A 25967-nucleotide genomic window follows, 5' to 3' on the forward strand; every position below is an offset into this window, starting at 1 on the left:
CGTAATGCCAACATTATAATGGCTTTGGTACTTTTAAATGTAATACAGGCAGTAACTTAAGCACTAATAAATATCACTTCACCTAGTTAGATGTATGTTTTTCATGCAGTAACATTTTGCCAATAATACAATAAGTTAATCAATAAAGTTCTTTAAAAATTTATAAAGTCAAATATGTCATAAATAGGGCTGTGCCCCTTGAAAACATACCATTTATATTTTTTGACATGGTCGTATTGTCATTTATTTTGTAATATGCTGCACTCATTAAAAGTTCTGGGGCCAAATTAAGAATTATTTGTTGAACAAAATCTAGATTAACAGAGCCCTAGTCATGTGACCTAAATTTATTATAGTTATTTGCAAAGTGACAAAATGTTATGTCATTGGCTCACAAAACATGACATATTTTGCAAAGTCACTGTTATTGATTTTGTTGCATAAAACTGCTCAAATTACGTCATTGGCAGGTTTTTGCTCGTTTTTAAATTATTGGTTGCTGCTTGGAATTTGAAAGCTTGAAAGTTTGCATAATTCTACTTGTACATATTCACCAAAAAAAACTGAAATGATGTGCAACACAGCCTTATGTTATGGTGTTTTTATTTTTTACGGTGGAGGATCTGTGTTGCTGTGGACCTGTTATTAAATAAAAACAGTGAGCATCTTGCCAGAAAACTGAAAATGAGCCATCAATTTGGCTTTTTGTGATTAACCCCAACCCTGGTAAAAGAACTGCAGTATATTTCATGTGTAAAATTATGCGAAAGTGATAAAAGATGAATTTAAGACTCTGTAGACATTTTTACACAAATTGGCCGTGACTGTGGAGGACGGTGTACATAAAAGACAGATTTTTATTTATTTATTTTTTTACAGTCTTTCTTGTTTATCACCAGGTATTCATAATCACACTTATTGGGGACATCAAATTCCAGCATTTTAATCCCGTCCTGGAAACGTACATCAGCAAGCACTTCAGCGCCACTTTGGCTTACAGGTGAGTTCACCTGCACAAGGTTTTCTTTTTTGCTTCACTTCTTCAAATTAGCAGGAAACCCTCCTCCTCAGCCCCTGACGGCAGGCTTCTTCCTTTTTCTCAGGAAGCTCACCAAAGTGCTAAACTACTATGTGGGCCATCCAGAGGAGCCCTCCCTGACAGAGCGGCTCTACACAGCCCTCAAAGCCCTCAAGTATCTGTTCAGGTTCATTGTGCAGTCCAGAGTCCTCTCCTTCAGGTATGTGGGGCATGAATTCACTTTGCGTTGGAATATTTTATGGAGGAGGGCTTTCTGAAATGTGGTCTGGTTTCTGAAAGAAAAGTCTGGTTTCCTTTTTATTTTAATTTTTTTTTTTTTTTTTTAAAGATTTCCCGAGAACAGTGAAGATCCGGGCGCTTTCTCCAACTCCATACGTTTGCTCTTCTTGTCTTTCAACACGCTTATGGACAGACCTCTGGACGAGGGAGTGAAGATAAAGGTAAAGTGTGCAGTTTATGCTTATTTTCTGTCTGTTTTTGGCTTCTGCATGAAGAAGTCAGTAATCCAGCTGAAAGCACCTCGTGCCATTATGGATGTTATTGAAAAGTTGTGCAACTGACGGCAATATGAAGAGAACTCCCTGTGGGCGCTTTCAGTAAATCGAGGGAAAGCGCCGTTTGTTTTACTAGAGAACAAAAAAAAAAAAGAGTAAAAACCTCCCCAAGCTCCAGTCTGATGCTTTTCTTTTTTTTGTTGTTGTTGTTGTTGTTGCAGGGGGCAATATTGAAATATCTCCCCAGCATCATTAATGACATCCAGACTGTGTTTGATCCCGTGGAGCTCAGGTAACTCTCCAGAGGGTTTTGCGCGACAGGAAATGGTAATTGCCTGTCTCAGCGCAATTGATTATGCTTACTTCAGAGTAAAGGTGTTATTCTAATTCTCGGCACTGTAAAATCAGGGGTGTCCTGTGTGTGCTCCTCATTGGCTCTCAGCGACTGTAATCACAACTTCTGAAATGGATTTGCATTGTGATTGTCACAACAGCCTCGTTTCTCCGTTTTCTTCTTCTTCTTCTTCTTCTTCTTCGCAGCGTTCTCCTTTCAAAGTTCATCGAGAGCATCCCCGACTCGCAGTTTGTGCGTCAGAAACTGGGCTGCATGTGTAAAATCATTGAGAGCGACCTTTTCAAGCAACCAGGTAAGGTTTTTTTTTTGTTTTGTTTTTTTGAAACTCCAAAAAAACACATATTGGCATTTCAAACGGGAGGAATGAGGTGGGGGCCAGGGGGAAGAAAAGCTCAAGTATAAGTTTATGGTTTGATTTTAAAAATGCCGTTGTCTTTTCTTTTTGGCTCCAGATTGTCGCGATGTACTGCTGCCGCTGGTTAACGACCAGCTGAGCGGGCAGCTGGATGACCACTCGAGTAAACCCGACTATGAGGCCTGCGTCCAGCTGCTCAGCACTGTGCTGGACACCCTGGACCGCAAAGATGTGGTAAGGAGTTTAAAAAGCCACGGATAGAAGCATAAATTATGGAAGACGCTTTAAGTGTGTGAATTAGAGAGGTGCTACCTTTTTTATTTATTTATTTTTTTAGTTCCTCTGATGTAGATAATTGAAAAGAACATTGCAATTTTCTAGTCAATCGCTGATGTTTAAAAAGTCTGACCTGCTGTTTCCGACTGATACTGACTTTTTTTTTTCTGAAGCATTACTAATCGTAGTGGCAACGTTGGCAACAGTGGGATTTCTAGCTGCATTTTGGGCAGGTCTGTCGTTCAGGCCTCTCTCACAGCAGAGCAGAAAGGGACAAGGCCTTTTTCTTTTAGCTATTTGTTGCTTGTCTCCTCACCAACCATGGTGAGCAGGATGACCTGCAGCATCATGATCTCTGTAACAATCTTTAGACCCTGTCTATACGTCACTCTGGTTATTTGACCATGATGCCAAACCCTACAAAACTTGTCAGTTCTTCCATTGAAAACGTAAATGTGCAAAAGTCTTGACTTCGACTGGACCTGTGTGTCTTCAGTCAGATGAAGTTAAGATCAAGGCTTTCATCAACATTTATTGCATAGCACATTTCAGCAGCAGGGGAGTTCAAAGTGCTTTACATCAGAAAAACATCATAAACGCATCACACAGAAACCAATTGTGAAACGAGTAACAGACGTTACATTTTGTCCCACACCATTATTAAAATCGTCATCATCAGATGTTTATGTTTGAAAAGCAGCTCTAAACAGGGGGGTTTTCAGTCCTGATTTAAAGGAACTCAGTGTTTCGGCCGTTTTGCTGTTTCCTGGAAGGTTGTTCCAGATTTGTGGTGCACAGAAGCTGAATGCTGCTTTTTTTTTTTCCTGCAAAGCAGACCAGAACAATTTAACTCGAATGAAACAAAGAATGAACTTTGGACATTTCCTGTTCAAAGTTCAGTACGACGGAGGATCTGTGATGCTGTGGGCTCAAAAAGTCCTGGAAACCTACTTGCTGTCGCAAATTCTTTGAAAAACCAACATTTTGAATTGAAATCTGACAGAAAAAAAAAAAAAAAGACCCATCAAGTGTATATTAAACCAAAACGTGAGGCCAAATCAACAAAATCAAATTCTTGTCAGATTTAGGTCTCGGTGCTCAAAATAAGTCCAAATAAAAATACCTGTTTTTAAGCTGAAGAGAGAGAGAGGAAAAAAAAAGGTATTAATAGTTATGCCACCTGTGATTTTAGTTAAAAATAAATGCTCAATAATTGGACTCGGATTAAAGATTGATTAACTGCGAGCTTATGTTACGTCCATAAAAACCCAATTCATGCTTAAGGCTCCCTACCCATCCGGGTGCAGATAAAAATGCCCGCCACGGCTCGTAGCAGGATTGTTGTGTTGGATATCGGTGGGCAAAGTGTGTTTAATCCTCACGGCGTCTGCCTGCGCCGCGCGAGCCACGGCCAAGGCACTCAGACATCCACGGGGACCCGAGAGGAAAAACCGTTGTTTTGCGGATCCCGTGGAGATGATTCATCTTCTCTTCAGAGGTTATCCAGGAAAAGTTCCGCTGGGAAGCAGGCCTGTAGGCAAACCCCGAGCATGCTGGAAGGGATTAGATATCCCAGCTGCCCGGCAAGAATCCGGAGTCGCAGCTGAATAGTAATTTTATTTTTTTGCCGCAGAGTGAAATGAACCAGAAGTATCAAAGAGACAAACACGATAAGAGGCCCTCGAATCGTCTAAATGCAAAGGAACATTTATTTGGTTCTTGCTTATCTGCACATAGCATGAGTTGAAGCATGCTTTATTGAAGGGAAAAGCCGATGATGCAGAGCCACTCTTCATTTAGGCTGCGGTTTGCAACACTTTGAACGTTACACATAAGAGAGGTTTGTCTTCAAGGGGATTTGAGATATATTTGAACAAGAGGGTGAGCAATCAGAGCAGGAAGCCCTCATAGAATTTCAAATAAACATGTTTTTATAAAAACACAACATGCTTTATTCATTTAAATTTAAAATATATGTATTTATCTATATATATAAAAAAAAGTTTTTTTTTTTTGTTTTTTTTTGAGAAAAACTAAGTCCAACCTTGAAACTTTTAAAGAAGTGAAGCATCTGCTGATCCTCTTAACTAGCCAAGAGCCTCCAACCAAATTCCGAGGAGTTTTTGTGGATGACTATGAACTAAGATGGAGACGACATAATGAACTTGTAAAAAGAAAGACGGTAAAATTGATGGCTATTATTAACCGTCTTGTATGTTGACATTACATCATAGCTTGTTATATAAAAGTCTAATATATTTCAGTGTTTGGGGAGCTGCATGTCGATCATATCTCAAAGATTACAAAAATTGAAAATGATTTTTTTATTATTATGAGCTTTTCAAATAGACTGCTTTCATCTGCTCTTATTTATATACAAGACAAGGTCTGGACTGTACTTAATGTGCCCTTTTGATATGTCTCTTTGTGGAAATTTGTGCATTTAGCTACTGATTTCTCAGGAGTTTACCAAAAATGTTTTTCCTAATTATTCATTTTTCCCCTCTTATTACTCTGATTATTCAAAAATACACTGTTGCATCTGAACAGTAATTAAGCGAAGGACACTTAATTATAAAGGCTCCTCTCTTTGGAATAACCTACCACCAGCTCTTCAACCCACTAGTAATATTCATTCTTTTAGAAAACGCTTAAAAATAATGCTAATTTCAAATGACATGTGATTTCGATTGCTTCTTATAAATTTGTTGTTTTTGACTCTTTTTTTTTTTTTTTCTTTAATGCTGGCTTACTATTAACTTTATAATGTGATATTGGAGATGCTGCTGTTTTATCAGCCTTATGGTTTCTGTATTGTTTCCATGTGTAAATAATATATTCTGTTCTGTTCCATTCTGCTCTAATACAATTCAGGCCTTTAATGTCCCACAGAGGGAAATTTGATTTACAGTAGCAGTTAAGATAACAAAAAAAAAAGATAATTATAATACTATAGGGCACAAGACAAACACACGGATCATTGCAAGCAACCTGACCAAGTTCAAACACGAAATGAGATCAGAAATGAAATAAATGAATTCTTTTGAATTATCTGTTAAAGGGGAATCCTTGAATCTCCCTTGGCAATCAATGCGTCGCCCATTTACCCAAAGCTTCTCCTTGGAGCTTCGATCCCGAGCCGAGCCCCCAGCCTCACAGAGCACCCCTCTCCTCAGCCCTCCTCACACTGCTCCTCTAGACCAGCGGCAGCAGCAGTAAGATAAAACCTGGTGGAACTGCACGTCTGCTAAGCTCCAAAGAGCGCTTGCGTACGACGTCAGTGGACAACATGGAGAAGTGTTGTTGTAATGAAAATGAAAAGGGCAAGAGGTTCTTAAAGAGACAGGGGCCAATTTCAAAGCAGCAGAGACAGCTGTGATGCAAAGTCAAATTAAAAGTAAGTTTTGTTTTGTACAGCATGTTTATAACTACTGAAGGTAACGTAGTTACTTGATTGTGCCATAAAATGACCGTATGTGCCACAAAAATACGCAATACCGGCCCTTTAAAGTAAATAAAAATATAAAATACTGCTTAAAATGCCGTGGAGGATTTGGCTTATTTCTGCATTCAGAGCAGAGGATGCTGATCAAACAGACTTTTAATGAGACTGGTACTTCCCCGTTTCACAACGTTTAGGTTTGTGAGGAACCCAAGGTTAAAGAGGAAAGATGGTTTAAGAAAAAAAAAAAGAAAATGAAAAAAACATGTCGGCCGCTGGTCTATCTGGGAAATGCTTGGTCCATTTTGAATCAATGTGATGGTCCATCCTAATACAGCAGGCAAATTTTACCCCATGATCGTGCAATACTCAGTGAAAATTCCCAGGAAAAAAGCCAAAGAGCTGCAAATGAATTCCTTCAAGACTCGACATATCAAATGTGGGGAAAAAGAAGATGGGACGTGTACAGCGGCTGCCAGAAGAAAAGCCTCTTTTCTCCGTGAATAAAACTGCAAGTGTACGTTTGTGAAGTCGAATCTGAACCAATCGACAGCACTTCTGGGGGAAAATAAACATTCTGCACATAAATACGAAACGAGGGCCGCGTCTGTCTGAAAACAAACAGCGTATCGGCAGTGAGCTCCTCGGCTGTGAAGGTGACGGAGAGTTAATGATTTGGACCCGATTTCCCGCCACAGGACCCGGGCACCTTGCAGACAAAGACACAGTCCAGTGGAACAAAGTTTTCTGGAGCGAAATGCGAGGCCATCTGTGCGACAGCGGAGGCTTTTCTGAAACTGGGTCAGGCGACAGGACGGTGATCCCAAAAGTGCAGCAGGGAATCTAAAAAAAAAAAAAAAAAAAAAAAAAAAAACGAATCACAGCGTCGCCGTAACCTCAGTCCAAGTCCAGACTAAGACCTGATTGAAATGTTGTCCAAGCATGAGAAATGAAAACGCGCTTAAAGAAAAAAAAGGGGGGTTTCAGAGAACTTCTGCATCAAGTTGTAGCTGCTGAAGTTGACTCTGCAAGCCGCTGCCAAAATATTAATGTAGATTAATTTCTACATTGTTTTATAAATATAATGATTGTTTAATCGCCGCCCTTCTGAGGTTGAGACGACTGTTTTGCTTCTCATCGGGGCAGATTGAAATCTCAGAGTTAAAATGTTTTTTATTGCACATGCCTGTGATTAGAAATCATTTAGAAAAGAGATTATTGTTTTAAATGAAGTTACCGATAATTCTCAACATTCCCTCCATTTGTGGCTCGTTTATTTTAATCCTTGAGGGTGCAGACGTGAGCTCTAGTTTGATCCTACTGCTGAAATTTTGATTCTGTTTTATGATTAAACCAACACAAAGTTGTGTAAATTATAAAGCAGACGGTATCGCTCTGTCATTAAACTTATTCACAAATAAAAATCTGAAAAAACATGGCAACCATGTACATTCAGCCCACTTTTCCTCTGATTCCCTTAGATAGAAAACAGTACAGCAGATGGCTTAAGAAGTTTTTTATAGAACATTAGTTGCCATCATGTAGGCCAAGAAACACAGCAGATAGAGGTTATAAAACGATGTCCTCAGCTTTAAACGTCAGCATGCAATGCATGATCCAAAAACGGAACAAACATGCAACTACATGGTAGAGGCAGCATCATTCTGTGGGGGATGCCTTCTTTGGCATCTGTCTGAGTTGGTGGAAAGATGAATGGCGATAAAACACAGAGCAATCCTAGAAGACCACCTGAAACTAGAGTTGAAACGATTAATTGTGATTAATCATTGAAATGATTGTCAACAAATTTAGCAATCAGTTGATCGTTAACTCGAGTGTAGACTAAAAAAAAAAAAAGGCCATTTTCTGGAAGAACAACACAGTCAGAGCAATAATTAAGCCAAAACTGCATGAAAATACACTTTTCCCAATTAGGATTAATAAATAAAAAACTGAGAACTCATCAAATGGCAAAGTTTTAGCTTCTGTAGAAAAAATAAAACACACAAACAAAACCTCTTACTAAGCATCTTATGCCGTCTAATTATTAATTTGTTAATCCAAAATATAGTCAACAGATTAGAAGTGTTTTTTAGCTGCAGCTGCATTCTTTGCTACAAATGATTAAGCATACATTAGACGAGTGTAGCATTGCAGTTTAGGCAATAAAACTAAACTAAATATAATTAGGTATTTATTTGCATCTATTAATGTATTTCTAATATTGTGTAGGAAAGGCTTAAGTGATGAAATGAAAAATCCACACAATTTGCCAGTTTTGTTTTCCGATTAATCGTCAGAAAGATGGATAGAATAATCGGAATTACTTGGACCCTACAGGTTGAGAGCTGATATATTATTATGTTATAGCAAACAAGTCAAAGTTCAGACCTGAATCCAAGTGAGGTATAAAAATGCTGGTAACAGTTTAACTGAGCTTCAGTTTTGTAGCAGAGACCGAGCAAAGATATCCGTCTCTACTTGTGTGGCAGAGACGAATCCCAAAAGCTCTTCAAGCTGTAATTTAAGCAAATTGTGCCTCTGCAAATGTTGACCAGGGAGGCCGTACTCCTAGCGCCCACCGAGGTTTGCAGTTTTGAATTTGCAACAAACGACGCCTCCGTCCCTTTACCTTCCAGTTCTGATCTAATTTAGATTGGCTTATCACACAACAATCCCAATAAAACACGCTGATGTTTGGTTTGCAGTGGCCCTTTTAACACCGACATGTTTCAGCTGATCACCATTTTCCTTTCTCTCTCCGCCTCTCTCTCTCTCTCTCTCTCTCTCTGCGCAGGGTCCGACCCGAGTCCACATCCAGCAGATAATGGAGCGTCTCCTTCGCAGGGTCAACCGGACCGTCATCAGCATGGACCGAGCCTCGCCGCTCATCGTAAGGCGCGCCACGCTCCTGAAAAAAAACAAAAAGAAAACGAGCAATGCGGCGAATTAGCGCGACGCGGGCCTTTTGTTGTGCAAACGCTGCCTATTGAGGAGGGGATTTTCTGCAGAGATCCGCTGAGTAATAGCTGTCACTTGTTTTGGCAGGGCCACTATCTCGCCTGCATGACGGCCATCCTGAAGCAAATGGATGACACGCATTACACCCACTACATCAGCACCTTCAAAACGAGACAGGATATCATTGTAAGTGTCTCGGCTCCTCCGCCATCGGCTGCATCGTGTCCCGGAGCATCCCATCAATAACGGGCAATAAAGCAACCCGGCCACTTACTGCTCCTTAAGGGAATATTGATTACAGACATTTCATGCACTTGATTAAACTGACAGAATCAGGATGTTCCTGGACCTCTATTAAACTAAAAAGTGGAGGTAGCGGGTGGAGGGGGAGGAGTGTGTGTGAGTGACGTTCAGGAGTGGCGCAGCTGATTTACCTCGTGTGTGTGTTTGGTTTTTGATCTCTCTGCTGTTACTCAATGTGTTTTAAGAGACAGAACTGATGCGTTTGCAGTAAAGATTTTATCCCCCCTCCCTGAACCCTCGTTTTTTTTTTTTTTCTTTCTTTCTTTCTTTTTAGGACTTCCTGATGGAGACGTTCATCATGTTTAAGGACCTCATGGGGAACGTGTTCCCTGCCGACTGGATGGTGATGAACCTGGTGCAGATGCAGGTCTTCCTGAGGGCCATCAACCAGTACTCGGACGTGCTCAACAAGCTTTTCCTGGACCCAGTGCACTTTGAGCTGCAGGTCCGCACCGCTTCCCTTTAGCCAGAACGGACCGCTTATTAAACACAGATCAGTCCTCGGTTGTATCAATATTTAAAAGCTTTTGTGTGTGTGTGTGTGTTTTACTTTTATTGCAGCTCTGGAATAATTACTTTCATTTGACCGTGGCCTTCCTCACTCACAAGACGCTGCAGCTGGAATCGTTCTCCCAGGAAAAACGAACTAAGATCCTGAACAAGTGAGATCTTTTACACGTAATCTTTAAAAGTTTCAGTGCTGATCACGATTCTTGGTAAAAATATGGAAAAAGCCTTAAAGAAAAATAGATTATTTTTATTTGATGATGCGTATAAAAATGTGGACGAGTCAAACCTATAATTTGAGTGTAAAAGTTAAAAGGAATTTTTTTTTTTTTTTCTATGAACTAATTCCACCTTCAGTAAATGCAGCTGAAGCATTTTTACATTAAGTTCATTAGAGTGTTGATCAGTGATCCATTAGTCCCTCATTCCCTGATAAAAACCACGGGCTCTTTTCTCTTAGCCACTCTTCAAAACAGGAGAGACAAGAGAACATGCCATCCAAGGACCGCAGCTCTGATCCGATATTCAAGCAGCGAAAAGATAATAGACTCAATCTTAAACTTGCTTATGTATCTAAAGTCGGAACTATAAATAAGACAAACCTGAAACTGTGACGAACGGAGCCAGACGAGGGCCCGTGTTTATCTTGCCACCATGTGCAGCGTGATGGAAAAATCTGAGAAAAATTCACTCTCAGGTGACCGCAGCAAAAAGTGGCATCTTGAAGTCTCCATGGCAACAATGAGATGCTATGAGCAGCTGCGGGTTAGTTTGCTTCTTCGCCAATTTGTACCCCCTATTTTATAATGGCTCCTCGCCATTTGATCTCCTCTCAATTCTCCTCCTACCTGCAAGAAAGGTTCTGTGCTTGAAGCAGAAGAGAGAGGTTTTCACTGTGGCTCAGGGTTTTAATAATCCATAAGTGTTTTTTATGGATTATGGAGATGAATCTCAGGGATAATTTATTGCTAATTGTTGTCTCAAAACTTTGCACTAAATTCAATATCCACTTTTTCAAAATTTTCTATGATTTCTTTCTGGGCTAGTTCAATCCTGGCGCTAAATATGCTTAATTACAAGTGGGAAATTTCCATTGTTATAGAAGGAAGTGAGCAGTACAAGATAAGCAGCAAAAATGAAAAATAAAAAGAATAAAGAGTACAGAACAAAAGCACACTGTTGCACTTCTCACTCAGTAATAATAATAATGACAATAATCCATCCCAGAGATTGCTCTTGTTGCCTCAGAAATTATACTTCAGAAAAAACATTGCCCGTGAGATTTTAGCATACTGTCATGGATGTGTCTGACAGTGGTTTGAATCTTTTTTCTTTCTTTCTTTCTTTCACATTGTGGATAATGACCACCGTATGCTGCTCTGAAGCACGGTGAAGGATCTGTGATGCTGTGGGCCCTTTTCTTTAATGGGAGAAATGGAGAAATGTTAAATAAAAGTCTGGTCATCTCTACAAGCAAACGTCACATGGGGCGTCGCTGGGCGTTCAAACAAGACAGTGCTCCAAAACCGATGGCCAAATCTACAGAGACGTGGCTCATTGGGCCGATTTTTAAGGCTTTTTATTACTTTAGAAGACAGGAGGTTTATCAAGCTGCTTGATCTGAATGTGTTTCAGATACGGAGACATGAGGAAGGACATGGGATTCAGAATCAGAGACATGTGGTACAACATCGGTGAGCTTTTTGTCCTTCCGAAAACGTCGACGCTGTTTATCAGGGGGCCGCCTGCGACGCGAGGGGAATAACGAGACAATATTTTTTTATTGTCCAGTTTCAGAAAGTGTGCCGCCGCTGTTGTTGTCATTGTTGGTGGTGGGTTTTTTTCTGGGGCACATTATTAGATTCCTCCTCTGTTTGTCGAGACGTGAAGAGGCAGCATATTGCCTTCTCAAGTCACGCTGTAATATTTCTGCGCGATAATATTTGCCGTCCCTCAGGCCCGCACAAAATGAAGTTTATCCCCTCCATGGTCGGCCCCATCCTGGAGGTCACGCTGGTGCCGGAGCCGGAGCTCAGGAAGGATACCATTCCCATCTTCTTCGATATGATGCAGTGCGAGCACAACTTCAGCCCGGCGCGCACTTTTGAAACGGTAAGACTCCGCCTCGGGAGTGGAGCTCTGTGCATGAATCTGATTTTTTTTTTTTTTTTTTTTTTTTTTTTTTTTTTTGTTGTTGGGGTGGCGTGGAGGGATAAATGCAACACATATGATGCGTATTAAATTGCCCTGGTTCAGGGTTGGTTTCAGGTTTATATTTAAAATGATATCAGAAGAAACACAAGTTCAAAACAACCAGAGATTATATACTCTAAATAATTTTTTTTAGTATTAATTAAGGTTGGACGATGTGGCCGAAAAACGTGTCACGATACAAGCATTTCATATCAGTCGACATTGATAATTACTGACTAGGTTTTTTTGTTTTGGAGTGAAAACTGTATTGTGTCCATAGTTTTTTGCCACATAATTGGTTTTTAAAACATTTTTAGACGGTTATGCGGCATAGTGGCGAAACCTGAAACTGCTGCTGCGCAAGTTACCCAACAGACTGTTGCTAGGTAACCAGAGAGAGAGTGAGTTAGTCGATGCCACCAACCTAGCTTAGCTCACTGATCAAAGGGAGATTTATGCTTCCAGAGGTTCATACTAAGTCTCTGAAGATGTCGAGATCATATAGAGTTATGTTCACCTTGCCTGAGATTATATTAGAGATGCATCAGAAGAATGAATTTCAAAGGCATTTACAAGAAAAACAACCATACTTAATTATTCCTCCTATTGCGTTATATCGATTGTGTGTAGGAGTTGCTTGACATATTGAAGTGAATATCCTTTCGTACAACATTTTTCATTATAGTTTTCTATTCATTTTTTTAAATCTATGCCCTCTGTTCTGTATTTGTTTATTTTTGTAGTTTTATTTTGAATTTTTAATGTGTTTCTAGTTGTTTATGTTGAACCCCAGGAGGAATAGATGCAGGAAAATTGCAACTACCAGGGATCCAGCTACAAGAAAGAAGTGCATCGATTTATTTGTACAAACGCTTCCCTCTGGTTTCCCTCTTTACTTTGCAGTTTGAGAATGAACTCATAACGAAATTGGATCAAGAAGTCGAAGGAGGTCGAGGAGATGAGCAGTACAAAGTCCTCTTGGAGAAAATGTAAGGCAGAGGATGAGAGCAAAACAGAGAGTATTTCTCTGTCTTTGAAGTACACCGTGTCAATGCAAAGCTAAAGCAGCTTCGTTAAATTCATAGCGACCTACACAGCACATGTGATTTTGAATCGGCTGCCAAACAGCTTCCTGAGTTTCACGGTGTTTGCTTGTTAAGATTGTTGGAGCACTGCAGACGCCACAGATACCTGTCCCACTCCGGAGAGGAGCTGGCCCTGCTGCTGAGCAGCCTGCTGGAGAACCTGCTGGCGTACCGCACCATCACGCACGACGAGAGTCCAGAGCACCGCATGAGCTGCACCGTCAACGTGCTGGTGAGCCGCAGGCCTGCAGCCCGCTCCCGCCAGAAGGGGGTGAAGGGCTGGTCACTGTCAGGTTCTGCTAGAAACTGTCTGTAGATTGCTCTCTTGGCAGCTTCTTTTGTTAAAAGTCCAGATCGGTTTGTCCCGGATGCCGATGCCAACGGCTGCTGCTTCAGGAGGAGTCTGCCGCTTTAAAACAACCCTCGTCTTAGAAAGGAAACGGAATCTAGTGAATTTTTAAACCGTCCCCATGTTTGCATTCGACGCTACTTCCACAGATTATTATCATAAACGTTAGTATGGAAAATTGGAGGAAGAAAGGTATCAGGCATTTTCCTGTTTAAAACTGAATGCATTCATTAGCGGGGTGACCATGTTCAGGAAGAGACAGAGAGAATTTTACTGTTAAAGGTGAATGAAATGACTGTTTTTTTTTTTTTTAGATTTTGTTTGCAGAATAATAAGGAATTTATTAGTAGTAGCATCTTTTCCTGATGTCATATAACATTAAAGTAAAAAAAAAGTTATGGAAACATTTTAATTACATTGTAAAGTTTAATCCTTTCGTTTTACTTGAAAACAAGACGAGCAAATTTAAAACTTCTTAAACACTTTTTTTTCTTGACTCTTAAAAAAATAATAAAAACATATTTGATATAAATAGCTAATGGCTTCCGTTGTAAAATAATCCATCATATTCCCTAAGAGATTTTCCATCACAACCTTCTTACCTCAAAAAATCTCAATCCCTTTTGAAACTACTCATTTAATTATAATAAGAGGTTAAGACAGTGTTTCTAATGAAATTGTTCTTTTGCCTGTAGAATTTCTACAAAGAAAAGAAGAGGGAGGACATTTATATCCGGTGAGTCAGAGGGAATCGGCGAGGACGTTCGTTTTTACCCTCGTCTGCCTCTAACTTCTCCGTTCTCTCAACCAGCTATCTGTACAAGCTGCGAGATTTGCATCTGGATTGCGAAAACTACACGGAGGCCGCATACACGCTGCTGCTGCATGCTGAACTGCTGGAGGTCTGTTACTCGAAAGGCTCCTAGAAATTATTTTTTTAATATATTTATCTTCCTTTCAGTGTCTAAGCTCAACCAGTTTTTCTGTGTTTTGACTCCTGCAGTGGTCAGACAAACCTTGCGCCCCTCATCTGATCCCTCGGGACGGGGAGCACGTTTGGACCCAACAGGAGCTCAAGGAGAGGCTCTTCCAGGAGATCATATGCTACCTGGACAAGGGGAAGGTAACTGCTTAGCATGACAAAACAGCCTCATCTTTAGCTTAGTCTGTGGTCGCATGGCGAAACCCACAAGGAAGCTTGCGTCAGCCCAGACTCCTGCCGCAAGACGCCGTGTCGTAACGGCCGACCATTTATTAACCGTGCAGCTGGAGGCAGGTGGCGGTCTGGGTTGTGCTCCGGTTTTCTAAGCTGGTGTTTTATGGTTCCTCCCCCCCTGCCCCCGTGTTAATTGAGCGCACCCCCTGTCTTGTCAGATGTGGGAGAAGGCCATCGAGCTGGGCAAGCAGCTGGCCAAGATGCACGAGATCCACATGTTTGACTTCATGGAGCTGAGCGAGCTGCTGGTAAGAGTGGGGCGTGCTCGGCAATTAAGGCATCCGAGATTTAAAGTAAAAAAAAAAATAAAAAAAAAATTCTAAAGAGATTTACCTAAAACTGCCTACAAGGACAAAGAGCGTTCTTCTTTTCAGCTGTACTGTAATTGTTTCTTCTTCTTCTTTTTTCAATTTGTAACCGCTGATATATTTGCAACACACTTGATTACATCATGCCGTCTCAACGCCCTTCGTCGTTGCAGAAAAAACAAGCCAAGTTCTACGAGCAAATAATGCACGCCATGCGGCCGCAGCCAGAGTACTTTGCTGTCGGATATTATGGCCTTGGATTCCCTTCTTTCCTCAGGGTAAGAAAATGATTACCTGTTTCAATAAATGGAGACTTAGAGACAACCTCATATTGCTGGGCTTATGCAACGGGCTGGCATTTTGAAATATTTCTTGGGGCAACGTGCAATAATTCCAATAAAGGTTATTGGCTTCTTGATGTCACAAGAGAATGTCAGAATGAATGCAGTCTCGTTGAAGGTTTAATCATTCCCCCCGCCCCCACACACACAACCTCATTAAGTATGTAAATTAACCTTGATGACAATTCTTTTTATTTATAGGCTTTGGTTACACAATGTCTGTTTTTTTTTCCTTTTTTCCATATATCCTGCAGAACAAAATGTTCATCTACCGAGGCAAAGAGTATGAGTGGCTGGAAGATTTCAGCTTAAAGCTGCTCTCTCAGTTCCCAAACGCAGTCCGGATGACGAGCACAGCGCCCCCTGGGGACGACATCTGCAACTCGCCTGGGCAGCGTATCCTTCAGAAGTCAAGCACTTAAAAGTTACCCAGTCTTTTTCTCCCTAAAAATCACAATATTCTCTGTTTTTATAATAATTAAAAAAAAACACCTACAGCTGCTATGGAATTTCTTAGATCAAAACATATTCATGTGATAGAATGGCCCAGTCAAAGCCCAGACCCAAATGAGAATGAGAATTTGTGGTGAAACCTCAAAGTTTGAGCCGCTTTGCGATGAAAAATGAGGGAAAAAAAATCTCATCTAAATGTACAAAGCAGTTCTAGCGAAACCCTGAAAGACAAACGATGGCCCAAAAACAATAAAACTTTTAAAAAAATAAGTTGATGTTTGTGGTTTTAACGTGACAAAATATGAAAAAGCTGAACAGAGATGAATCCCGACGAGGCATTGTGCTCAGAATAAACTGTACCAGCTCGGTACGACGTGTGTTCATCTTCCCTTGTAAGCATTCAGCTTCGAGTACCACTCTATCTAATTGCAGCCTCGCAACTTCCAACGAGAAAGAAAAAAGAGAGAAAAAACCACACGGAATGATTCAGAGCAATTTGTCTCGTCTCGTCTCACCCGTTGTTTCTGGTTTTTATCCCTAACTGAACTGGACAGACATCCAGTGCTTCACTGTGAAGCCTGTTCTCACGGTGCCACAACGGTTCAAAGACAAGGGGGTTCCAGAGCAGATATTAAAGTGCGTGACACAACATTTAAAGGCTGATTTATTTCCTATTCAATCCCAGGGTGGGGGCGCAGGTGGGGGTGTAGTCCTGTGAACAAAGTGCTAACTCATCGCTGTCCTCTCTCGTTCCCCTGCAGCTATTATAGACACAATGAAGTGGACCAGTTCCAGTACTCCAGGCCCTTCAGGAAAGGTGAAAAGGACCCGGACAACGAGTTTGCTGTGAGCACTTTTTACATTTATTTTTGAGGCTGTGAGGGTGCAAAGTTCACTCCAGCCCTGGTTGGTCTCCTTCAGTTGGACTGCAGTTTGTTTTACTAGACTTCGCTTGGGGAGGCGTGAACAATCAAACTCAACTCTGATGCGGACCAAAAGAAGCGAACCGTGGTCCGCCTAAAAACCTCGGTCCCGGTTTGCATGCGTATGTTTTTAATGCCATAGGACTGGAGACCGCTCCAGAAGTCGGAAGTGAACTATATTGCAGGGTATTCAGGGTAAATACAACCAAAACAAACGTGAGAGTCTAAGGCCAGCGGGAGAAATTGCTTGTGTCTTTACCAAAGACAAAAAGAAACCAGCCACCGCTAAAATCCGACACCGCTTCTTCTTCTTTTAGTTTTTAACAGCAGCTTGCATCCATCACTGTCTCACTACTGCCACCTTTTTCCTTTTCCAACTTTTTCTTTCCTCAAATTCTCTTAATGAGTCTGAATCAAATGTTTTTTTTTCTTTCCCTATAACTATTTAACTGAGCAACCACGTAATCTGACGTTACTCCATTTTTCTTTACATTTTGCATTCATGTCTTCTTCAGTGGTTTACATGTTGTTTCCTTCGTTAGTTTTTGGTGCAGCGCCCCCACAGACGGGGAGGAGAACAATTTTGTTGATTCATTCGGTTCGTTTGACACAGCGCAGCTGAAAATGTAACAAACGTTGCAATTTTGGTCCCCAATTGAACCGAGTCAACCGGACCATCAGGTGTGAAAACACCCTAAGACGATGGAAAAACACTAATTTGGAGCAACAAAAAAAAAAAAAGTCTTTAAATGAATAAAGCAATGAACGTTTTACCCCTTGAGCATTGTATTAATATTCCGCCCCACAGACCATGTGGATTGAGAGAACCACTTACATCACCGCCTACCGCTTCCCTGGGATCCTCAAATGGTTTGAAGTCAAATCCGTCTCAGTGGTGAGAAGCAGCCCTCATTCCTAAATCATGTTGTGTTGTTGTATTGTCGTTTCTTAAGTTATTAATGACGAATGCTCGTCTGCGTGTCAGGAGGAGATCAGTCCGTTGATGAATGCCATAGAAACGATGGAGATGGCCAACGAGAAGCTCAGCAACCTGGTGCAGCAGCAGGCCTGCGACCGGTCACTGTCCATCAACCCGCTGTCCATGATGCTCAGCGGCATCGTCGACCCCGCCGTCATGGGCGGCTTCTCCAACTACGAGAAGGTCTGGCTTTGTGATTTAGTTTGACAGATTTGCTGCAGAGTGCACTTTTTCTGCCTCCAGTGACTGGATCCTTAAATATTTCATGTCATCTATGCACATATCCTTTCTTTTATTCAATATCTACAGAACAAACACGAGTGACTTTTTATTAATTGATTCTTCTTTTTTTTTTTTTTTTGCCTTCAGACTCCACACACTTGACTTTGGTGGTCAAAGGGCGCTGGCACTTTGACCTTTCCAAACATCTTTTCGGTTGAGTCTTAAACAGTCGTGAGGTAGTAATAACACGATCTCACGCGGATGTCTGCCTGGGTAGAATCATAATGCGCTGACATTTAGCAATCAAAAGGTCAGACTGAGTGGCACCGAGTGTGAACTGGAGAGGCATGCCGCCGCAAGGTGCTAATTTTAATTTGGACTGCATCAAACCAAATGCGTAATTTAACTGAGTCATCCTGTAGCCCAGTTTAGACTCAACATAGAAACAGAGATATTTTTTTTATCACTTTTTTTTTTGTTTGTTTTACAAAAAGAAAATAGGTGCCATGTAACAAAATGAGTAATTTCTCAGTGTTTAGCCAACAAACAGACGGGCCTTAAGCATTTTGAGCTGTGAAATCTGCTCCCATTATATGTTTTTTTTTTTCTGTTAAGTGCCTTTCTGCATCATTAATGAACAATAATTGGATGTATGTTATGACGCGTGAACCTACTAATGACAGCGGATTTAATCAGAAATAGTTCCTGGCCTCCATGGGGTCTGGTTGACTTGATACAATTTTAATATTTTAAGATCAGCACAGGCTTAAATTAGCTATGAAATATTCTGATTTTAATGCAAAAGTTACATGATTTTCAATATTTTCCAAAATAAATATTACAGGTGTTGTGTAACCAACTAACTTTTAAGAACTAAATCAGTGCAACGTGATCACAATTATTTTATTTTTCATTCAAATGAGGGAAAAGTTGTTGCCTAATTTCGAGGTTTTAACTATTTTCAATGTCATGTTCTACATCCTATTCTGCTGATTCTCAATTTCTTCAATTTTTGTCAATTTTTCTAACTAATTAGATTAGAGATCTGGTTACCATTTTCTGATCTCTGACTTTGTGAACTTGTCAGATTTTAACTAAATTTTTCTGTCAATCAAAAAATACTTTTCTTTGCATTGCAATGTGCAAATTCAACATATAATTTTATTTTTATTCTCAAAAACAGCCCTAGGTTGCAGTTTTGCAAACACAATAAAATCTTCCAGGTGCTTTACCTATGCAAACACAACATGATTAAAAAAGAATTACATTCCCTTTCACAAGACTAAAATTTACTCAAATGCGTATCACGGAGAAAGGATTAATTTATTTATACCTGAACAGGAATCTGCCTGCAGTGACGGATCCTCAATGCTTTATATCAGCAGAGCTGCTGCTACTCAGTTACGCAATAAAAAAAACATTTTGACAGATGTCGTTTCTTTTTAAAACAATTACTGGTTCATGCTAGAGACATTTCAAACCGTCTTTTGCCTATTATTTTATCAATTAGCATGATTAGTGTTACTGCCTGCAAATAGCAGCTCTGTGTGTATTCTCTAGATAATTTAGGCGTTTCCTTTAACTCTGAATAGCTCCTCTACTCTCTTTTTTTTTTTTTTTTCAATCGTGGTGAAGAAAACAAACCATTAAAAAAACCTTATATTTCTAATTCTAAATCTAACTTGGTGCCTAGACTCGATCCAATTTTATTTCATATTTGCTCAGACATAAGCAAACACACGAATTGATCACTCAGATGTTTAATCTGGGCCCTCAGTCTTTTCTCCCACCGTCCTGTATTTGAACTTTCCTGTCTGCTTGTTCTTTTGTAAAATCCTTGCATGTTTTTGGATTAATATTTTTCTGCTAAGGGAGTAAAGTAAAGGTACTCAGTAGTGAATAACTGGAGAGGATTATTGAATCTCTTAAGATCTGCTTTTGCAAAATTACATTTTTATCTTTTGTTTCCTGATAGAAATATACCGACTGAGACAAAACTATTTCTCTGAACTGATCTCGTAGCTGCCGCTGCGCCGCTCTGCCGCTACTGTAGCCGACAGTAACGTCCTCTCCAACTCCTCCAGCTTCACGTCCTCCGCTTCCCTTTATAATAAATGTTTTTATGTCCACAACAATATCGAACCACCGCTCGATGCCAAAAGCTTTTACTCCAGTGAACACTTTCTCCTTCTTACTCTGATGAATAATAAGTGAAGGAGAAGATTTCTGGATGAAGAACAAGAAAACTGAAACCTAGATTTCTTGTGGGTTTTTTTTTTGTTTTTTTTCAACCAAGCATACGGTTGAAACCAGATATTTATTTTTAATGTATAAAAAGATATAACTTCTTTTTTTTCTTCTTCTTCTTCTTTTTTGTTACAATCTGACAGTAAATCAGCCCAAACTTTTCTGGTTTTAGGTTTGTTAGGATTCACAGTTTATTTGCTAAATCTTGGAGTAATTACCATATTTACAGGGATTTCTTTTTAATCCTGAAGTAGGCATATAGTAAGACTAATACGACTGGGAATCTTCTACGAAAGCCCAGATAGTGATATCACGACTTTTGTAAGTTCCTGAATGATAAATTTAGATATAAATAGGAACAATTTATGTACTTTTTAACACTTTAGATATACAATTTTTTTAAGTGACATGACAAAAAAATCTAAAGAAATGTAAGCCGAGATATTGAGACGACAGTTGCGCAGAAGACTACTTCATCCTTGGCTTCCACTTCCTGTTGTTCTAGTAATAATAATAATAATAATAATAATATGCAGCTGTAGACCACATATGAATATCCAGCCTTCATATGGTTTAGGAAGGAAACGAGTTTTGTTCCCCAGAGTTGAAAGTATCATGATGAGAAAAGTGAGCATCAAGTCCAGAACGAAAGCAGAAGACCTTATAAAGACGCAGGCTGTACAATAAAAGTTTTTATCCTCAGTAAAAAAGAAAAATAAGAGAAGCGCCTGGAGAGCCAGTCAGAGAGGAAGAAGTCATTAGTTCAAAAAGCAACAGAAGCTTGCAGAAAGACGAGCTGCAGTTTGTAAATGAACTCGGAGACAAAGACATTAATATCTGGCGTGATAAAACTAAAATTGAACCGTTTGTCCATAATGACCAGCATTATGTTTGGAGGGGAAAAAGAGGAACCTTTCCGCCTTGACAACGTTGGGTGTTTTCCTGCTGGAGGCAAAGAAACTTGATGGCACCATGAAGAAAAAAAACATTAAGTGGAAATACTGAAGACTTCAGCCAGGAAGTTAAAGATCCGGCACAAATGGAGCTTCCTAATGGACAATGACCGCATGTTTACCATTAAATTAGTCGGGGGGGGGGGGGTTTCTAGTGGCCACAAAATCCTGCTGTTTGTAAAACAAAATGTGGTGGGAGGTGTGAAGGTGTGTGTGAGCACCTGACTCCGGTTGAGTCGGGAGGAACGGGTCGGTGTTCCAGCACACGGTCGTCAGAAGTTTGCAGAAGGATATCCAGACCGTTTTACAAGAGGAAAATTTAAATAAACGTCTTAAAAAAATAATTCTATTAGGATTGATTATATTTTAAGATTTTTTGGTTTCCCTACTAATTCTCTCTTTGGGTTTCTATAGTTCAGACGTCCACGGCGGCCATCTTGTTTAACCGTTTCAACTGAATTCAGGCCAACTCTACGACAAAATATAAGAATCAATCCATTTTTTCTTAATTGTGAGAATAAGGTTGCAATATTAAAAGAATACAGTTGGAATATTTGGAGAATGACATAATAAACTTATGAGAACTCCAGCACATACACAAAAAGTTATCTAAAATTTTTCTTCATTTCTCACTCTTTTTTTCCTCACAGTTTTAAGACTTTATCCTGGTAACGGTGCATCTTTCGTTGCTAATATTACAACTGTGTTGTCGTAATTAAATAACCCGACTCAGCCGTACAATGCATAGAAGGGAGGATTGATATAAAAGCCACATTTTGAGAATGTTTCTTGTCATTAGATCTCATATGGAGGGAAAAAAAATTAGAGATTTAATTTTTAAGCCACGTTGCTCAGCCCTACTCTCCGTCACCAATCAGACATTAAGCAAATGGAAATAATTTTGGTAATTGAAACTGACCTAAAACAGGAAAAGTTTTTTCATATCAGACAGGGAAATAAAAAATGAGATTTGTTGTAACACTTTATTTGACGGGGTGTGCATAAGACTGATGATGTCTATGACAGTCATCATGAAATGTCATTTGGTAAATAATGACACTTTTAATGCAAAGTTGCATTGAAAGTCCATTAAAAGTGCCAACTTTGCATTATTTTGTAAATATTGACACTTTTAAAAACCCCGTCAAATAAAGTGTTGCCTTATTTTTTTTCCATATCTGGTTTTAGCAGTATATTTTTATACGTAAGGTCATACATGTTATTAAAACTGATGTGACTTAACATTTTCATCTGCATCGAGGTTTGGGGATACTGCTGAGGACGATGTGGTCAAACGTCTCCAGGCTGGACTAATGGTCATCTAGCTGACATTTAACAATGGCTGCCCACTTCTGTTTGACTCGTTTTCTGGTTTCTGCTCTGAGTTGTGGAGTCCCGTTCACGCTGGAGCCTCTTTGTGTCGCCGTGGCAGCGCCGGCTCTCTGTTGCTCGCAGCCACATTTTCTAATGAGCGCGCTCAACATGCCGCCCAGTCGTCACCCAGTTTCCATCTTCTTCTTCAGGCGTTCTTCACCGACACCTACATCCAAGAGCACCCGGGTGACCGCGAACGCATTGGAGTCCTTAAGCAGCTCATCGCCCTGCAGGTACATTTTTCCGTCATCTTTGTCAAGAACCTTTTTTTTTTTTTTTTCCTCTCCTCTTTTTTGCCAGACACCTGTGCTCTCTACTTATGTCCTCCCTCGCTCCCAACAGATCCCGCTCCTGGAAGATGGGATTCGCATCCACGGGGAGAAGGCGACGGAGCAGCTGAAGCCCTTACACAATCGTTTAGTCACTTGCTTCAGAGATCTGCGGGAGAAAGTGGAAAAGCTGTACGGCGTCATAACCTTGGTGCGTTGCCAGCTGCAAACTTGATTTTGTGCAGCGGGGTGCCAACTTTCGCCATTGGCCCTCTTGCCTTCCTATCAAATGCTTCTCATTCAAAGGGATAGTGTACATTATATTAGAACAGGACCATAAATCTTCCTTTAGCCAGGCTTTTGCATCCTGTGCCTCGCCTGTCACTCTGAATCTTCCTGCCAAGATCCCCCCTCTCTCTCTCTCTCTCTCTCTCTCTCTCTCTCTCTCTCTCCCTTCTTCATCCGCACCCCGGTGACGCTTAATCCCATTTGTGTGTCCCAGCCCTGCTCTCTGACTGAGAAGAAGAAGAGTCGCGTGGGCTCGGTCGTCCTGCCCTACATCATGTCTTCCACCCTGCGCCGCATGTCCACCGCGTCCACCTTGTCGAGCACGTCCTCGGGCCTCTCCAGCGGCTCCTCGGACAGGCCCTCCTCCCAAGAGTCAGTGCTGCCACATCCTCACATCGCCCCGACTGATAATCAGACGTGTTCTTTTATTGTTCTCGCATAAAACAGAGTCATTTGTCCCCTTTGTTTCACATTTTCCTGCGTCTGTGTCCGTGCCCGGGGTGGTTTCGCTAACAGCTCCTCGTCGGCTTGTCCCGGTGATCGCAGGGTTTCTGTTCTGTCGCGCTCCGAGGAAGACAACAGGATCGCTCGGAAGAACAGAAAGGAGTGGAGCGTGAGCAAATCTCAAGTGCTGCTGGAGAAGAAGTCGGATGCAGATGAGGTGAGGCCTTATGTCTGTGCTACTGTGCTGTATACAGTTACACGGTGCCTATAAATAGTCCTCGCCCTCTCGAATGTTTTACCCTTCATTTTGCTTTTACATATCAATGGCAGGCGGCAAAACTTGACTTTTTTGACTAAAACAAATCTACAAAGTAGCATTTAAATGAAAAGATTTAACACGAGATAAGTGCATAAATATTCAACCCCCTTTAAAGTGACTGACCTAATTGAACAAAGGTCCAGCCAAGTGGTAGAAATATTCTCACAATGTGTGGATGGAAATCACCTGAGTGCAGTCATTGTGTTATAAAAAAAACCCATGGCTGGAAGGTCCAATCTCCGATTAATCAGAATCCCCTGCATGAAGTCAAAGGAACGCTCCGAGCAAATCAGAGAAAAGCGTACTGAAACGTAAAAGTAAGGGGCTGGACACAAAAAAATGTCTCCAAGGCTATCAGACAAGACGCTATGTTTGACAGACACTAAACACTTCACCACAAACGCATCATCTCCTCTGTGAAGCACGGCGGTGTCAGCATCATGCTGTGGGGACGCGTCCCAGCAGCAGTCCCTGGAAGGTTCGTAAAGGTAGAGGGTAAAGTGAATGCAGCAAAAAACAAACAAACAAAAAAAAGAACTTCAGCTTCAGAGAACGTTTGTTTTCCAGTCAGACAAAAACCCAAAACACAGAAATGAATGATGACAGTGAGGCGGATGTTCTGGTCTAGTCAAAGCCCAGATTTCAATCATATAGAGAATTTGTGGCAGGACTTTGCAACCAATCCCCACGAAACATGACAGAGAGTGAACAGCTCTGCACAGAAGAATGGAGACACATTGGTTGGCAGCACGTTTACTAAATACTGACTTGAAGGGGTGAACGTTTATGCAGTCACTTATTTAATGTGAAATATTTGTACTTGTCATTACTTTGTAGAAATCCATTTTCATTTTTGCTTTTGGTACTTTTTTTTTTTTTTGTTAAAAATGCCAAATTGTTTTGATCATGATTGACTTGTTAAAGCAATAAAAATGGTTTAGTTTATGGCAAGTTTTGACAAAAAAAAAACAACCCTAGTTAGCTTTAGCAACAATCAAGTTTCACCAAGGGAGTATCGTGTTCAGGGTTATGTGGCGGGTTTATAGAGCCAGGGTTTCTGCCCATCCTTAAAAAGTCTTAAGGACTTTTCAAGGCCTGAAAATCTCTTAAATTCTTTTAAAAAGTAAGTTGGCCTTTAACAAGTTAATCCACAGGTCTTAAATCTTTTATTATTTCACATTACATAAATATCTATGTTTCTTTCTTGTGGAACTTTTCTGTCAGGCAAAAGTTTGAGTCGCGCTCAGACTTATTCATTGCGTTCTGTGATTTGAGACGATAACTCACTGCTAGCATACCCTTGCTAGTAATAAAAAGCTAACTAGCTAGCTTTTTTTGTGACTGTCTTGGGCAAATGCACATTTATCGCCAGTCATTTGGACAAAGTTGGTAGATTTCTGTGGAGATATAGCTCTTAAGTTGTGTTCGTAATGGTCTTTAAAGTCTTAAATTTGAGGTGCAGAAACCCTGTTATAACTTTACCCTGCTATAAATATCTCTACATCTCTCCATGTCATTCTGCAGCACCCAAATAGTCCCTCTAGCTGAATCTGGGTCTTTCATCATGAGATGAAGCTACACACGTTTAACTAACTTCTGATGGCAGCTGGTTTCAGTGGATTTTATTTAGGGGTCCAGAAGGAAACGGGGCTCAAAAGTCCACTTTTGTGGTGTTCATTTTCAGAACCATGTATCCCTTCGCTTTTCATCTCTCATCCGTTTGGCTCTTGGTCTTGATTTGTCATATAAAATACCAATACGTTTGGTGAAGTGTGAGCGCTTTTGCTTGTTTGAAGTTATTCCAAGTGTAATAGTGAAAAACTTCTTTATGGTTTTCTGTGCTTTTCTTGGAGTTCTTATTTTCTTCACGCCTTTTTTTTTTTTTTTCTCCCACCACCATCACCACCCAGGTTTCACCAGACAAGCAGCAGAGACCCAAAAGTTTGCAGCTCGGTGACAGACGGCTCACCCTCTCCCTTTTCCAGGGCGTTTCATCCCAGCTCAGCCTGTCTAACCAACTCAGCCCGCTCGCCGCCTCCCCGCACACTCCAAACACGCCGCGCAGCTCCAGTACGTAGCGAACAGCTCCTTCCTCTTCTGAGAAGCACCACACTCCACTTCTCCCCCTCTTTAAGTTTTGCTTTTCCACACAATAAAGGGGGGGAACCTGGCAGACTTTTTTCTTTTTTTTTTTTTTCTGGGGTGTGTAAGCACATTCTGGTCTGCAGAGCTAATCAGGTCACACACACATTCACAGATGGATGTGGTCTGA

At 40.7% G+C, this 25967-nt stretch overlaps 1 protein-coding gene across 1 annotated transcript in view; it reads left to right on the forward strand.

Annotated features, from left to right (window-relative positions):
* The window catches only part of dock5 (dedicator of cytokinesis 5), a 66750-nt gene that overhangs the window by 37147 nt on the left and 3636 nt on the right, over nt 1–25967 (forward strand). Inside the window, exons 21-49 of the mRNA XM_014999551.2 lie at nt 900–1000; nt 1104–1238; nt 1368–1479; nt 1755–1825; nt 2074–2180; nt 2341–2477; nt 8759–8854; nt 9010–9108; nt 9500–9670; nt 9787–9887; nt 11368–11426; nt 11690–11844; nt 12829–12914; nt 13086–13242; nt 14055–14095; nt 14171–14261; nt 14363–14482; nt 14734–14823; nt 15057–15161; nt 15479–15620; nt 16232–16313; nt 16439–16523; nt 17409–17495; nt 17586–17762; nt 22525–22608; nt 22718–22855; nt 23147–23304; nt 23449–23593; nt 25606–25765. Coding sequence (XP_014855037.2) covers nt 900–1000; nt 1104–1238; nt 1368–1479; nt 1755–1825; nt 2074–2180; nt 2341–2477; nt 8759–8854; nt 9010–9108; nt 9500–9670; nt 9787–9887; nt 11368–11426; nt 11690–11844; nt 12829–12914; nt 13086–13242; nt 14055–14095; nt 14171–14261; nt 14363–14482; nt 14734–14823; nt 15057–15161; nt 15479–15620; nt 16232–16313; nt 16439–16523; nt 17409–17495; nt 17586–17762; nt 22525–22608; nt 22718–22855; nt 23147–23304; nt 23449–23593; nt 25606–25765 — 3292 coding nt within the window. The remainder of the gene's footprint in view (nt 1–899; nt 1001–1103; nt 1239–1367; nt 1480–1754; nt 1826–2073; nt 2181–2340; nt 2478–8758; nt 8855–9009; nt 9109–9499; nt 9671–9786; nt 9888–11367; nt 11427–11689; nt 11845–12828; nt 12915–13085; nt 13243–14054; nt 14096–14170; nt 14262–14362; nt 14483–14733; nt 14824–15056; nt 15162–15478; nt 15621–16231; nt 16314–16438; nt 16524–17408; nt 17496–17585; nt 17763–22524; nt 22609–22717; nt 22856–23146; nt 23305–23448; nt 23594–25605; nt 25766–25967) is intronic.

Source organism: Poecilia mexicana, unplaced genomic scaffold (genome assembly GCF_051168715.1).
Source record: "Poecilia mexicana isolate PSO_F unplaced genomic scaffold, ASM5116871v1 scaffold_9, whole genome shotgun sequence".
Taxonomy (NCBI): Eukaryota; Metazoa; Chordata; class Actinopteri; order Cyprinodontiformes; family Poeciliidae; genus Poecilia; species Poecilia mexicana.